The sequence below is a fragment of the Rhinolophus ferrumequinum genome, chromosome 23, assembly GCF_004115265.2.
Source record: "Rhinolophus ferrumequinum isolate MPI-CBG mRhiFer1 chromosome 23, mRhiFer1_v1.p, whole genome shotgun sequence".
In the NCBI taxonomy this organism is placed as follows: domain Eukaryota; kingdom Metazoa; phylum Chordata; class Mammalia; order Chiroptera; family Rhinolophidae; genus Rhinolophus; species Rhinolophus ferrumequinum.
The window spans coordinates 21936336-21951820 of record NC_046306.1 but is presented as its reverse complement, the minus strand read 5'-3'; the positions used below and the strand labels follow the sequence as shown (position 1 = coordinate 21951820).

Here is a 15485-nt window from a genome sequence, read left to right as displayed (position 1 = left end):
AAGTGGTTAATAAGTCGAAGGTGCGTCGTGCAGGCAGTGGGAACTTAGAATCAAGGAAATACGGTATTCCCTTCCCATCTTTTGACTATGCACAGTTTTCTCTGCACTTTCTTTCAAATTCTTTGCATATACAGTGGTCACTGGAAAAGAAGTCTCAACCTGAACTCTCACCCTCCTCACTCTCAGCCCTCACAAGTCCTCCATCCAGCTTCACTTTGGGTGTGCACATCTTTTCAACTTTTTCTGTACACGAGTTGGATTTCTGCTTTCCCTTTATTTCACAGTATTAAATCATATAAGCATTGTCAAATGTCATGTTGTCACTAAAGGGTCCTCAATGAGTTTTAATGGCTGCGTAATTTTCTTTCCTAGGGGCAGAGTCAAATTTAACTATGTCCCTTATAGATTACACTGTGTAGACTGACTGAAAATAGTAGTGGAATTTATAAAAAGAGAAGCAATAACCACATAATATAATTTAAATTTCTAGTAGCCAAATTGAAAAGAATAAAAGAAACAGGTACAGGGGGATCAAATATATGGTGATGGAAGGAGAACTGACTCTGGGTGGTGAACACACAATGTAATTTATAGATGATGTGATACAGAATTGCACACCTGAAATCTATGTAATTTTACTAACAATTGTCACCCCAATAAATTTAAAAATAAAAACCAAAAAACAAAGAAACAGGTACAATTAATATTAGTCATACATTTAATTTAATCCCATATTTTCAGCATTTAAGCATTTCCAACAGTCAGTATAAAACATTAAGATATTTTACATTTCCTTTTAGTACTGTTTTCAAAATCTCATATTTTATGTGTCTTTTAACATCTCAATTAGGACATGAAATTTTCCCTGGTAACACTTACTCTGTATTTTCACAAATGTCTAAGATCCAAATTTTCACTTGAACAAGTTCCAAATGAAGTTGTTAATTGGATCAATTAGCAATTTAAAAAATTTATATTAAAATTAAATGTAAAATGCAGCTCCTCAGTCACTCATACAAGTCACATTTTAAGTGCTCATTGGCTCCATGTAGCTAGCTATCAGTCACTGTGTGGGGCATTGTAGACAAATGTTTAGTGCCTTTGTAAACTGTTCTTTGTCCTGGGTCTAAACACCTAAAACTATTTAAAACCCTATAAACACATATTCGATACGTGAGGGGTTTTGAATTACGTCTCATAGTAGGGCCTCAGGACGCCATTGTGGACCCATATCATGGCCCAGATGCAGCGGGCATCCAGGCAGGCACAGCGTAGGCCTGTCCCAGGCCCACCTTTTCCCTGCACCACCTCCTACTAGCCAAGGCTGCCATCTCCTTCCCTTTCACAGAGAATAAGACTCGAAGACGCACAGCTGATGACTCGGCCACCTCTACTGACTACTGCCCCCCACCCAAGCGCCTCAAGACCAATTGCTATAATAACGGCAAAGACCGAGGAGAGGAGGACCAGACTCGAGGTGATTATGAGGGAGGAGGAGGCTGGGGGACCATTCTCATCCATTCCCAGGAGCGGGCAGGCAGTGAGGACCCCGAGGCGAGGGGGACATATGGCTGAGTTGATCACTAACAGGCTCCTTGAGCCCATCTCACAATCTTCTCTTTTCTCAACAGAGCAAATGGCTTTGGATGTTACCAACAACAAGAGTAGTCTGGAAGGTAATCCTCTCTCCCTTGCAGTCCTCACTTCCTGTTGTGGGTGCTTCTCCAGGCCTTTACTGTTTGTCCACCCTGCTGGGGTTTAACCCAGAGCCTTGACCTTGGGTGGAGGTGTAGACATCGTCATAGTTACATTTTATAGAGTTGCCTGACTGCCTGATTTTACGGAGACAGATTCTGCCCCTAATCTAGGTGAGCAGGAACGGTGGGTGTGGGGGCAGAGTGGAAGCCAGGGCCCTTCGGCCAGGGGAACCTGAAACCATGATCCGTGGCATCATGAGCCTTCCCAAACAAGAACTGGAACTGGCTTTGAGGTGAGGTGACAAGCAGGCATGCTTTGCCACTGTCGCTCTCGCAAGCTAACTTTGGTTCGTTGGCCCTGGCTGGGGATCACCCCTGGAATCTAAACTGCCCAGAATGGATCTAATGGAGCTCAGCTGTGTGAGGACTGATCAACTTCCTTGCTTCCTCGCCCTGATACCCTTTAGTCAACAAATATTTATTGAGTGGTTACTCAGTGCTAGATAGGAAAATGGTATATAGCTCCTGATGCAGAGAACCCTGGGAAAGCTTGGGTTTGGCGGCAGCCCCTGATGATGCTGGGAGCCTTGACCTATAATCCTCCCATCCCCCAAGATTCTTTCACTCTCACTCGTCTGTCTGCTTCCTGGCAGGGGATGGCATTTTTAAAGGCCCTGCCTGCTGGTCAGTGGTGTGAATCAGTCCTGACCTAGTGAAGTCAGGGAACCCCAATAGTTAAAAGACCTGGGTTCTGAAATTGCAGCCATGGTTATGTGTAGAGTGTGGTCATGCGCAAGTCCTTTCATGATGAGCCAGTAAGCAAACTGGTGACAGCACGAATTCCCCAAAGTCCTAGTCTTTAAAGGGTCTCAAAGATTTTCACATCAGGCCCTCCAAGCCTGTCCCTGTGCTGGAGGGGCCCTTGCTCAGTGCTGTGCCCCACGGCTTCCTACTTTGCCTGTCTTGCGGGACCTACTGCTTGGAGCTGGTATGCTAGTCTTTTCCCATTGCTAGAATTGGTACGGCAGTTTGGAAACATTATTGAAAGGAACAAAGCATGAAGAGCCCGTGGCATATTGCTAGCGTGGAGTCAATGTTCAAGAACCATTAGACCCAGGGCTTCGGCAGCTGGTGTGGGGCTGGAATTGCTGCAAACTGTGTCCTTGTCTTTCTTACAGACAGCTGTTTGTCCTGTGGTAGGAAAAACACTGTGTCCTTCCACCCTCTCTTTGAGGGCGGGCTTTGCCAGACGTGCCGGGTAAGTCCCACCCCTACCCTGGACTTTTCTGTCCCTTCCCTCCACAACTTGCCTATACTTCCCAGAAAAAAGTACTTGCGTGTAGGTATTAGGGAATGTTCTAGTGAAGCCCTCCCTGGCCCCAATCGTCCCACCCTCCACTCTGAGGGCTGGTGCTACAACAGAGGAGGCCATCTGCAGTGGCTCATAGACCCCGGCCAGTTGTTCCTGTGAAGGGCACCAAGCCTCTAGTGACCTGTATCTTAGGGCCCTAGCCCTGAGCAAGTGGGGCCCAGTGGTCCCTGGCCTCCGATTTCACGGGTGCCTCTCTCTGGCTGCCAGGACCGGTTCCTCGAGCTATTCTACATGTACGACGATGACGGCTATCAGTCCTACTGCACTGTGTGCTGCGAGGGCCGGGAGCTGCTCCTGTGCAGCAACACGAGCTGCTGTCGGTGAGCGTCGGGCCCCCAGCTGGCCCCTGAGTCTCCCAGGTCCTGCCTGTGATTCCTACGGCCCAAAGGAATCTCAGGCACTGGGACTTGAGCCCAGTTAACCTGAGGATGGCCCAGTCAGTACTCTGCAGGGCTCGTGGTTCTCATGTCCTTGACGTAGAATAGGGGTGTAGGGATGGGCTTAAAGACAGGAATGTCTGAGGTTGGGGACGGGGGTGGGGAAGGCTCCATGGAGATTGGCTATTTCTGGGGGCTTGGAGAACTTTTCTGTGCAGAGCCTGTGGACTCAGGGTGCACAGATATCCAAGGAAGAGGTTACATCACACTGCAGGGTTTTCCAGCCCGTGGAGGAGCATCTGGGGCCCTGAAAAGGCTTTAGGCAATGTGTTGCCATCTCCCTGGGGAAGGGGTGATTCAGGCGAGCGGCATGGTGACTAAGGCTCCGTTCTCTCTCCCGGTGAAGGTGCTTCTGTGTGGAGTGCCTGGAGGTGCTGGTGGGCAAAGGCACAGCAGCAGATGCGAAGCTGCAGGAGCCCTGGAGCTGCTACATGTGCCTCCCGCAGCGCTGTCACGGCGTCCTGCGGCGCCGGAAGGACTGGAACGTCCGCCTACAGGCTTTCTTCACCAGTGACATGGGGCTTGAATATGTAAGCCACAGGCTCCTTTGCCCAGCACCACCCACCCCAGAGCATCACGGGTCTGGAATGCTCTGGAAATTTCTTAGCCAGAGTTCCTGGAAAGATCTGTAATACAAATGAGTGACTGAGTGCCTCAGACTTACTTGAGAGACCCGCTAATTGACATGTCCCATGGACAGTCCTCAGGCTTCTTCTTCCACTGGTCTTTTTTCCTTCCCTCCTTGGCTGATTATAGATTTTCAAGGGTCTGACGAAGAAATGGTTATAGATGTAACCAAGTCTTCTGAGGTAGTTGAACAGAAGAGGGAAAAAGGAAGCCTGTGACTTACTCTTAAATTTTAGTGGGAGTGGATTTTTCTGGGCTGTGTTCTAGAGATCTCTGAGGGAGGCCCCAGGTCATTCCTGTGTAGGGTGATGTGTCTTTTTGTGTGTATGCATCTGTCTCAAAGTCTCATCTGTGTTCCATGTCTAAGGGTAGAATGGCAAGCTGAGGTGATCCCAGCTGAGAAATGGCAGAACTCAGGGTCTGAGTCCCTCAGGAAGGTCAGCCTGCCCCTCCCCTAGAGGTTGAGTCTTCCCCTTGTGCCTTGACCTTCATGACTTCCATGATCTCTATGACCTTTAACCTGGCAGGAAGCCCCCAAGTTATACCCTGCGATTCCTGCAGCCCGAAGGCGACCCATTCGAGTCTTGTCCCTGTTTGATGGAATTGCCACAGGTGAGTTTGGAGGTCACCTTGGGATGCTCACCTGGTCCAGGTGTCTGTTCTCAATGCCAAGCAAGACCCCTGGGATTACCTGTCTGTCACCTTTTCTGAGAAAACCACTGGCTTCTTGTTTCTCACCTCAAACCTCTCCACCATTTATTTCACCCACCTGGCCCTCTTTTGGTCCTTTTTGAAGGAATGAGTATCTCAGATGTTGCATTTTATTTTTATGTGCAGGTATCTTAGAAAACTATTTTTTATTCCACAAGCATAGACAACTCCTAATACCTCCATTCTTCCCTCCCGTTCCCCCGGGTTTCCCCATATGTAAGAATAAGTATAGCCAACGTGCATCTCGCCCTTGGGAGCTTTACCTGATTTAACTCGTTTCATCTTCAAAATTGCCCTGTGGTGTATTATTAGGAATATCCCTTTTACCAGGCAGGAAGCAGTGTAATGAGCTGCTATGTGCTTCATTTGTACGTATGTGTGCACAGCGGTGTCCACCTGCCTAAAACATTGATAGCTTTTAATGACTCTCAGGTCATGGCCAGCGGCTTGTTTTCTCCACTCCATTGGATCGTAAAGACCTGTTTATGCTAGCATAGGTAACCCACAGTAGGATGGAGCCTTGGCCATTGCACCCCAGACTTCGAGGTTATTTTCTAAACATGGTTTTGGTGAAGATCCCTGTTTCTGTGTCTGTGTTTATGCTGGGGCGGCAGATGCTGGGGCATTGGCTCTGGACCTGTCAGTTATGATAGATCCTACTAGTGGGCTGTACCACTTGATACATACATATTTTGTTCACAAACTCCACACTCTGGAGAGCCTGGTATGGTGTGCAGTTTCTGTGCCATCTGCAGGGCTTCCCTTGAGGGCTGCCATGTCTTTGCTGGGTCTGGTCTGAGTTTTGGAGATGATGTAGAATCATTGGAGGGAGGGCCCTGGGCAGCATGACCCTGGGTGCCTTTTCTATCTCTCCGGCTCCCTCTACAGGGTACTTGGTTCTCAAAGAATTGGGCATCAAAGTGGAGAAGTATGTCGCCTCCGAAGTGTGTGAAGAGTCCATTGCGGTCGGAACTGTCAAGCACGAGGGCAATATCAAATATGTGAATGATGTCAGGAACATCACAAAGAAAAATGTGAGGACAGCCTACACTCCTGGGGGCGCTGCAACAGCCCGTCCCTCCCCCCCCCCCGTCCCTAAGCCCCACACATCCTCACATCCGTGTTGTCCCCTTCCCCATGCCCAGGGTTGTGGGAGAAGAGAACCTGTGATCATATCAGGCAGGTTTTCTTGACAGGGAACACAGGTTGTCAGTCCCTCCAACCTCCCCTAAGAGTGACTGTTTTTCTGTCACAGATTGAAGAATGGGGCCCCTTTGACTTGGTGATTGGTGGAAGCCCATGCAATGATCTCTCAAATGTGAACCCTGCCAGGAAAGGCCTGTACGGTGAGTGTCCCGTCTATTCTGGTGGCTCCAAGAGACCCTATGTCACCTGAGTTCTAGTCAAGGAGGAGTGCTTGAGAAGGAGCTGTTTGCTTCTGGCCAGCCTTCCCTGTCACCTATCCACGTGCCACTGTGAATCCTCAGTCCTCAGAGATACTTAAAAACAGCATTGCCCTGCTTGATGCTGTGTCCTTAGTCCATCCAGAGCACTACAGGTAGAGGGACTGGAGGGCGTCAGCTGTAGTCAGGTGGTCATTAGGAACCCATTGGTTTCAATATGGAGGGGTGGGCTGAAGGGTTTGACCCTGGCCATCCATCTTCTTTTTCGGGCTCAGAGGGCACAGGCCGGCTCTTCTTCGAGTTTTACCACCTGCTGAATTACTCACGCCCCAAGGAAGGTGACGACCGGCCCTTCTTCTGGATGTTTGAGAATGTGGTAGCCATGAAGGTTGGGGACAAGAGGGACATCTCTCGGTTCCTGGAGGTGAGGGGACCTACAGTCCTGATTGTCAAGACTGCATGGGTGGGGAAGGGCCAGTTGGCAATGGGGGTTGGCGGGTGTTAGAAGTGATTTCCGGGTTCTCAGCAGAAGACGTGGCTAGATCCAAGTGTAACGGGGTCAAGTGGGTTGGTTCTCTTTCATACATGAAAAATATTTGATCTCTCTAACCTCACCCCAAACCCACTGAAGTCAGAGACGATGAAACCATCGTCTACTTTTGGAGGCCTCATGAGATCTGATTAAGCTTTTTACTCTAGAGAGTTTTTTCTCCTTGTTACGAGAACTGCTTTAGGGGCCATAGACACGTTAATTATCCACTGCTTCATACAAGCATTCTAGTAAATACTTTTTATATACTTAACGCATTTAATTTCCCCCAAATTTTGTAGCTGAAGTTCTGCTAGAGAGATTATGTAGATTACAGATGGGTAGTGCAGGGCATGTTTTGCCAACACTGCATTCCTGCAACCAGGAGCTCGACTTGCCAGATTTTGGCTTTGAGCTGCGTTTATCGCCTGTACATAGCACATTCTGTAATTATCTGGCGTGCCCCAGGGCATACCTTCTCAGAACTTGCAGATTCAATCTGGTCTCTTTCCCTACCATTAATATGTGGGCACTAGCTATGTCCTCCAGCCAGATTCTTGACAGGAATTGGTCTGTCCCCTGGCTGTCAGGAACCATATCTCCTCCACAGCCAAGGATCAGCTCTGTCACCTGCCTAGGTCAGGCCCCACTCTGGCTGCCGCCTGAATTCTGATGTAGGCTCCTAGCAGCTGTCCTTCTTTCTCTCTCTGCAGTGCAATCCAGTGATGATTGATGCCATCAAGGTGTCTGCTGCTCATAGGGCCCGATACTTCTGGGGCAACCTGCCCGGGATGAACAGGTAACAAGGGGCTCCAAGTGGGACAGGTAACAGCCAAGTGAAATATACAGCTAGTGGTTTGAGCCCTGAGCCTGAACTCTTAAGACAGAACCATGCTTGAGTCTTCTAGAAGGCGCTGGCTCTACTGAGAAATGGCCCCACCTGGGGCTTCCGACCAATCACTGATGTTATGGATGACACCTGTTAGGATGTACAGGAATTACCTGGGAGCCCTGACCAGGATTCCTCAGTCTATTCCAACTTATTCCTCCTCTGCCCGTGGGCCTGGTTCTTACAGTGCCATGTGCTAGAGCAGACTGGGTGTCTGCTCTACAGTCGTCTCCTAGCCAGGGATGCTGATGCTCTACACCCCAGTTGCCTGTCCCATTGGGAAATGGAAGGAAACTGTTAGATGCAGCTTTCTCTCTTCCACTGAGATGAAGTGACCCCCTGGAACAGGCCTATGGTGATCAACCAGGTGGCAGAGCTGAGATGACATTTGATAGCCCAAAGCCTATCTCCCTCAGATTTTCTTAACCAAGAGATTTCCCCAGCTTTTCATCAACTCTTTCATGTTGAAAGTTACAAAGCAAGTTGCTGAGGATTAATTATCTTTTATATGTGGTATGCTAATTGAGATATAAAATGTGATGGTAACGAAATACCCCAGACTTTTGCAAATGAGTTAAGCTTAAAAAATTACCCTTTAGAAGGAAATGTTGGAAGCATAATAACTGACATTTGGTAAAATGTAGACAGGTGAGAAGGTACTGGAGTAGCTTAAAGGATTTCTTTTGGGTATCGTGCATTTTCATGTAGCTTTATCAGCCAGTCAGATGGTGCAGTGTCCATGTATGCAGTGAAATGGGTTCATTCACTTCACACTCAAGTTCTCACTCTGACAGTTTAGTGGTGAACACCTCAGATGTCTGGTGTGTTCTCATGGAATTGACAGGCTAATGGGGGGACTGTTCAGACAGTAAATGACCTCAGGGTCATGGCTGGAGTGAGACATTGGAAGAGTTAAGCGTGGGGGGCTTCTCATTACAGCAGGGCCCTGAATGAAGGAGTGGAGCCGTACAATTGTTTGAGAGAATAGCAGCATCCCAGGCAAAAGGAAGAGGGTAAAGGGGATGACGAGGGTGTCGGCATTTGCAGACCAGTTCAGATGACAGTGGTCCTTGCTTGTGGAGTGGCTGGGAGAGAGAACAGAGAACTCAGAAGTATCAGCCAAATTACGTGGGGCCTGCAGGTCATAGTACCACTTATATTTACTTTGGCGTGGGAATTCACAGGAGGATTTAAGCTGAGTTGGAAATTCACAGTAGTTTGTTAGACGATATATGGATGAGGGCAGAAATGGGAAGAAACAGGAGGTGGTCTTTCAGAGGAGGAGGGCTGGCTGATTATTTTGTGGTGACCCAGGAGGTTGCATCCTGGGGGGTGTAACTCAGGGGTCCTGTGGAACCTAGCGGGAGAGATCAGATTCTATCTAGATAATGCGAAGGTATTAGGATTTGATGGTGCATTGGATGTGTGGTATGAGGTAAAAATAAAGAGTCAGCAAGATGCCACAAAGTTTTCTGCCTGAGTTGTGATAAGCACCAAGCTGTAGCGCTATATATACAGAGGGTGCCAAGAAAATGTATACATATGCATTTAAGAAAGTTAAACTATTAAAATTGTAATACTCAATATACAAGTATACTGATAACAAAAGATGAATACAAGTCACATTTGACTTCTGCAATTATAGCAGGTGCTCAAAGTGGTTGCCATCCGCGTCCAGACACTTAATGGTGAACTATTGCTTGAGCAACATTAACAAAGTGAGCACTTGTATACATTTTTTTGGCTCCCTAGTATATAGCTGGCTCTGCAGGGTTCTAGGATGATGACGCAAGCATCAACCCAGGGGTCACAGACCCAAATCCAATCTTTAGGCCAAAAACTGTAGTTTGTTTAGATCTGTTCTAGAATCAACATAAGGTGTGTCCTTTATGGTGTGCTGTGTTATGTCCTTTTCCCCAGGTAGGTCCCTCAGCTCCCTTGATTTCATGGAAGAGCTAGCTGGGAATTGGGATAGGGTGGCAATGGGGACCTGGAAGGTGAGGTCAAAGAAGTTTCTGACGGAATCTAGGGGAAGGAACAGGAACATTTTGTGTGATTCAGTGGCCTGGCCCCTTTTGTGGGCACTGTTTCCATTCTTAAGTCTGCTTTCTTTGTGACCTTGAAGTTCCTTACACAGGAGCTGCCGAGGTGTTGATCAAGTCTGTGCATTCAGACCTCTTGCTGGTTTTCTGCTCTGGAACTGCTCAACCACTTTGGTTCTAAAGTTCTACTCCCCCTTCTGGAAATCTGTTTGCCTCTCTCTGCATTTGCACATTTCAGTGGTGAAAGTTACAAGGATAAATCAGAGTTTTTGTGAACCACCTCCTATCCTTCCTTCCTACCTGTACGCACTTTTAGTCCTTAAAGCCTCCGGAGGCTGCATCCCCAGCAGTAAGGCCCCAAAATATGGGTTTGATGTGCTTGTGGTAGCAGTTGGACCTACCAAGATCTGATACAAGTTTCTAAGACATGTGGCCCAGAGAGATGGTGGAACTTGCTCAAGGTCATCATTCAGCCACTTTAGCAGTGGGGCTGGGACTGGGTGGTCTCCTGACTCCTCTTCCTGTGCTTCCCCATCCTGCTCTCCTTAATGGGAGCCTGGCTTTGATTAATGTTAAAACTTGGCAAGGGGGAGCATTTATTCCTGGGCTGCCCTCTCAAGGGGCTAGTCTATCCCTAGCTTCAGCACACAGGCTCATGCCAGTGTCATTTGCATCGTGTATTTGTAGCAAGTCCATGGCCAGAGCACGTATTGTAGCCTTAAGCTCTCACTCCCACCTTGGGAGGTGCCTAGCCAAGGCCCCTTGACAGACGGTAGAAAGTAATGGGTTTTGGCTATTCCCAGGCCCGTGATAGCATCAAAGAATGATAAACTCGAGCTGCAGGACTGCTTGGAGTTCAATAGGACAGCAAAGGTAAGATGTGCTCACAAACGGTCTGTGGGAAACGCACTTGGTGACCTCCAAAGCTGGAACTTGACCTTGGTGTCTAGTTTGTTCCTGCCACTCCCCCCACATGACTCCCTGGTGCTGGGCCTCTTTTCCTATAGAATTGTTCTGTCCCATCTGTTAAGTACAGAGTAGGAGAGGTTCTTGATAAAAAAATAATCACGGAGAAAAGACAACTAGACTTTCCAATTATGAATGCACATGCCATAGAGACACAAGATAATTTCAGCCGGTCCTCCCAGTGAGAAATGAGTAATTAATGCTTTTGCAAAAAACTTATCTGCTGACAAGTCATAAATAATTATATTAATACCTCCATATATAAATTTAATTCTTAAATGTTTATATATCAAGCTAAGATCCATCAAAATCCTGGTTTGGACCACTCTAATCTGGGTGGATTTTTACATTTTGCTTTAATTTTGCTTGATCAATGACTGTTGTCTTGGCACCCATGTGATCTCATTCGCTGTCACTTTTTTGTTTATCTCATGTTCTCTCTGAGGCTGGTCCTTCCTGTTCATTCACTCCTTGGCTTTTATGGGAAGCACAAAATATTCTTGTCCTTCCAACACTACTTTTCTGATTCCCTCTGAGCCCAGCCCTGCCACCTTTTCTCCCCTACCTGCCCTCCCTCCTCCATCTTCCCTAGGGCTTCTGAGCCTTGGATCAACCCAGAACCCTTTATTCTGTGCTTACTCCATGATGTCATTTTGTTCTCCAGTTAAAGAAAGTACAGACAATAACCACCAAGTCGAACTCGATCAGACAGGGGAAAAACCAACTTTTCCCTGTTGTCATGAATGGCAAAGAAGATGTTTTGTGGTGCACTGAGCTAGAAAGGTGAGCGAGGCTGCATGTGGAGAGGGAAACAATACAGATAGAAAGGGGAACTGTGGTTCAGGCCAGCAGCACAATGGACTTGCTTGCCTTCATTCTACATGGGCCCACTGACCTATGTTAGGGGGGCTGGGAATACATTTTCAGAGTTAGTCCTCATTTCCTGGCAGAAATGGTAGAAGGGTGGTGATGAGGAGGAATCTGAAACCTGAGGTCATTAGACAGCACCATCTGTCTGTGTTGGCTGCACTGCCCCCGGCATCTGCCTGCCTCAACATGCTGAGACACTAGCATGTAAGAGGAACCAGCCAAAGAAAACCTCACTGACGTGCCATTGCTCTTGCTCTTTCTCAAAAGATTCCTTCTGCCAAGTTGCTCTTCTATAGCTGATTCATACTTAGCCACAGTCTGCCTTCTCCCTCTTCCATTTGTTTGGCTAAGTTTGGTATCTTATTTATTTTGATTCAAAGAACCAACTCTTAAATTATAGTTCTCCTATTCAGGTTTCAATTTTTTTCTTATTCCTTTTGTTTTTCTTGTTTATTTTGTTAGAATATTTTTGTTAGAAATGTCTTTAAGAAGGGCTATGAATATGCCTCTACGTTTTTGGCTGTGTCTTGAAAGATTTGATACAGAGTGTTTTCATTCCAGATGTTTGTTCTACAACTAGTTTTATTCTTTACTAAACAATAGTTTTCTTAGTATAAAAGCAAGTTCTAATCAATGGAAACAAACTGATGGGTAACCTGGCCTATATGTGCTGTGGATTATTCTATACAAATGACCTTTGAACAACACAGATTTGAACTGTGTTGGTCCACTAATACGTGGATTTTTTTTTCAATAAGTATATTGGAAAAATTTCTGGAGATTGCAGCGATTTGATAAAACTCACAGGCGAACCATGTACCTACAAATATCAAAAAAAAGAAGAAAAAGTTAGGTATGCCATAAATGAATAAAATTTATGTAGATACTAGTCTTATTTTTATCATTTACTACCATAAAATATACACGAATTGACTGTTGAGGTAAGGCTTCCAGTCAACAGTAACATACTAGTAGTTATGTTTTAGGGGAGTCGTAAGTTAGACTTGGATTTTCCACTAGACAGGGGCTCAGTGTCCCTAACACCTGTGGTGTTCATGGGTCAACTGTATTTTGAGACCCAAGCCTAACATGCTGGGCTGGACCTGTGATAACGGGTTGGTGCAGATGGCTTGTCATTCTGTAGACAGAAGCTGGAGGTGTTGCATCTTTGGGATGTTTCTTAACACTCATTCAGCCATTGATCCCTTGGTGTGATTTTTAGTGTTTGATGGAAAACCTGGATAAGAATGAAGTCCAGTGCATCTGTAGCCTCTTACCAGGCCTGATAAGATCTTACAGAGGAGGCTGTTGGTATATTTGGTTGCCATCTGCCATTAACTCCAGCTTGGCCCTTGACCTAGCAACTGGATTTGAAGAGGGAAGGAGAACTCAAGATGCTTCAGTATACTCACAGTAAATTAGCTGAGCATCCGATGATTGAAAATAAGGTTCATTTTTGAGAGTGTCCTTGTTCCTTATTAAGGAAATTGCCTAACGTCTCCCACCTTGTGGTTTGAAGACAGGGACAGGTCTGTCTTATGGCTGGTCTTGGTCATGCATGCATGCATGCATTCGGAAAAGGTCCACTGAGCACCAACTATGTGTGAGGGGCACATTGCTAGTGCTGGGGAAGCACATAACAGGAACCCTCAGGGAAGAGCCATGCCCTCATTCATGACTGTCATTTGTGTGCTGAAGAACCTGTGGACCTGACCTGGGGATCAAGAGGGCTCATGTGAAGGCCCAGTGGGCCTGACGCAAGGGACAGGACAAAGGGCAGAAAGAGCAGTGCCACACTGCATTACCCATGGCGAGGATTTCCCAGAGGCACTGAGCACACTGGAGGTGGCACTTCTGACTCCCTGTCTTTTTACTCTGGTGCCCCCCAGGATCTTCGGCTTTCCTGTACACTACACAGATGTGTCCAACATGGGCCGTGGTGCCCGTCAGAAGCTGCTCGGGAGGTCCTGGAGCGTGCCTGTCATCCGACACCTCTTCGCTCCCCTGAAGGACTACTTTGCCTGTGAATAGTCCCCCAGGCACGCTGGGGCACTGGGGTGTGTGGGGGCAGAGCCGGGACCCAGGAGGTGCATCCCAGGCTCTGTCCTTCCTCAGCTCAGCTGTGTGGGGTCACGCCACGTACCTCAGCGGGAGCAGAGCAGCCTGACCCCCTCCTGGCAGGGGGAGCCCGAGGTGCCACCTCCTTGTGCACAATTCAACCTGGCCACTCGGAGTGGCCAAACACGGTGCTCATTTTGTCTTCTCTTAACACTTTAAAACTTGAAGTAGATAGTAAGATGGCTTTTTTTTTTTTTTTCCCCTCCTGGGTTTACAGCTCAGAAACAATGGCTAAGATACCAAAACTACAGTGCTGACAGCTCTCCAATACTCAGGTCAATGCTGAAAATCACCCAAGACAGTTATTGCAAGACTTTAATTTTTTTACACATCTGCAGCTCCTCGTTTCCAGGAGTGTGCAGTGGTAGACATGTAGCTAAGGGGCTTTTTAAGGGCCCAAGGATGCTTTTTTCCCTAGGGCTAGCAGAAAAGGAAATGATGTCTACGTCTTCAATTTTACCCAGCACGGAACCCTGGTCTCAGTATAAAGGGCTGGGATCCATCATGGGGCTGTTGAGTATTTCCCACACCGATGATGATTTCAGCAGGGATGACATCATCATCACATTCAGGGCTATCTTTTCTCACAAACCCAAGGGCAGGGCTACCCTTAAGCTAAGTCTCTCCCAGTGACTGCAATAGAACCCTCCGGGGAAGCTCAGGAAGGGGTGGGCTAGGTTATCAGCTGCCATATATTCTGTAGGCAGGTATGGCTTCTCGCTATTTCCCTCTTCTCCATGTGAGAGGAGTGAAGGGAGAGGCTTAGATAAGACCACCCCCACCCCCAAATGCACCCTCTAGACTTCCGCAGGCACAGATCCCCAGATAAGCACGACACCCTAATTCTGAAGCCTTTCTCTAAACCCGGAAGCAGTGACAGCCAGGGGCAGAAGCACATTTCTCGCACTTTTCCCCTCATCTAAGAGTTTGCAGGGGGAAAACTACAATAAAAGCTCCAACCTCCAGAGATTTTAAAGTCCTTTTTTTTCCCGCAATAAATCATTTTGATAAGTTGTTTTTAGGGATAATGGGAGGTCGGACAACGTGCATTTCAGAAATGCTGTCGTAATGGTTTTTAACACCTTTTACTCTTACTGGTGCTATTTTGTAGGATAAGGAACAACGTTGACAGGTTTTATGGGAATTTTTTTATATACTTTTAAAAATCTCAGACTTCTATTTTTATGTTTTACCATTTTCATAAAAAAATTTTTTTTTTTGTGACCGGAGCCACGTAACAAGTATGGGGGAAAATCGTGCCTTGTTTCAACAGTTTTGCTACTTTTTAGGCTGAAAGATGACGGATGCCTAGAGTTTACCTTATGTTGAATTAAAATCAGTATTTCTCTATAACAGTGTGGTGTCCCTTTTGTTCTTTTGCAGGTCAGATTTGGTGGGGGGGGGCATGGGAGGGCCTGCCTAAAGTGGAAAGGTGGGTGGTTGAAGTAGGTCAGTCATTCAACAAGCACAGTGCAGGAACGCCATGGTGACTCCAGGCAAAACAAGGTCTAGTGCCCTGGTGTCTAAACTCCAGTGTATTAGCATCCCCTGGGAGGCTTGTTAAAAAAAGATTTCTGGGTTCCACCTTGAGTTTGATTCACTGAGTGGAGTGGAGACTGAGAATTTCATGTTGCTGGTCCAGGGACCACACTAGGCTAGTGAATGGCTTTCTAAACCTTGGCTTTCAAAACAAGTAACTAGGGTTTGAGTCCATTTAAAGGCTCGCTGTCTGGAACATCCCTCTCCAGACAATTTCTTACAGCTCTTGGGTAGCTGATCAAGATGATTGATTCAAGAATCCTGGCGCTGATTCTCCCTGTTCCT

At 47.0% G+C, this 15485-nt stretch overlaps 1 protein-coding gene across 2 annotated transcripts in view; it reads left to right on the top strand.

The window, feature by feature from the left end:
- Positions 1-15001, top strand: part of DNMT3B (DNA methyltransferase 3 beta) — a 39032-nt gene extending 24031 nt beyond the window's left edge. The window contains exons 10-22 of one of the 2 annotated variants that reach the window (XM_033094288.1): positions 1349-1477; positions 1632-1676; positions 2876-2955; positions 3277-3389; positions 3853-4036; positions 4661-4745; positions 5733-5878; positions 6100-6190; positions 6523-6671; positions 7490-7575; positions 10511-10580; positions 11338-11456; positions 13433-15001. In XM_033094288.1, coding sequence (XP_032950179.1) covers positions 1349-1477; positions 1632-1676; positions 2876-2955; positions 3277-3389; positions 3853-4036; positions 4661-4745; positions 5733-5878; positions 6100-6190; positions 6523-6671; positions 7490-7575; positions 10511-10580; positions 11338-11456; positions 13433-13574 — 1439 coding nt within the window. In that variant the 3' untranslated portion in view covers positions 13575-15001. The remainder of the gene's footprint in view (positions 1-1348; positions 1478-1631; positions 1677-2875; positions 2956-3276; positions 3390-3852; positions 4037-4660; positions 4746-5732; positions 5879-6099; positions 6191-6522; positions 6672-7489; positions 7576-10510; positions 10581-11337; positions 11457-13432) is intronic. The other variant, XM_033094289.1, reaches the window with a different exon arrangement.
- Positions 15002-15485: the final 484 nt, after the last annotated feature.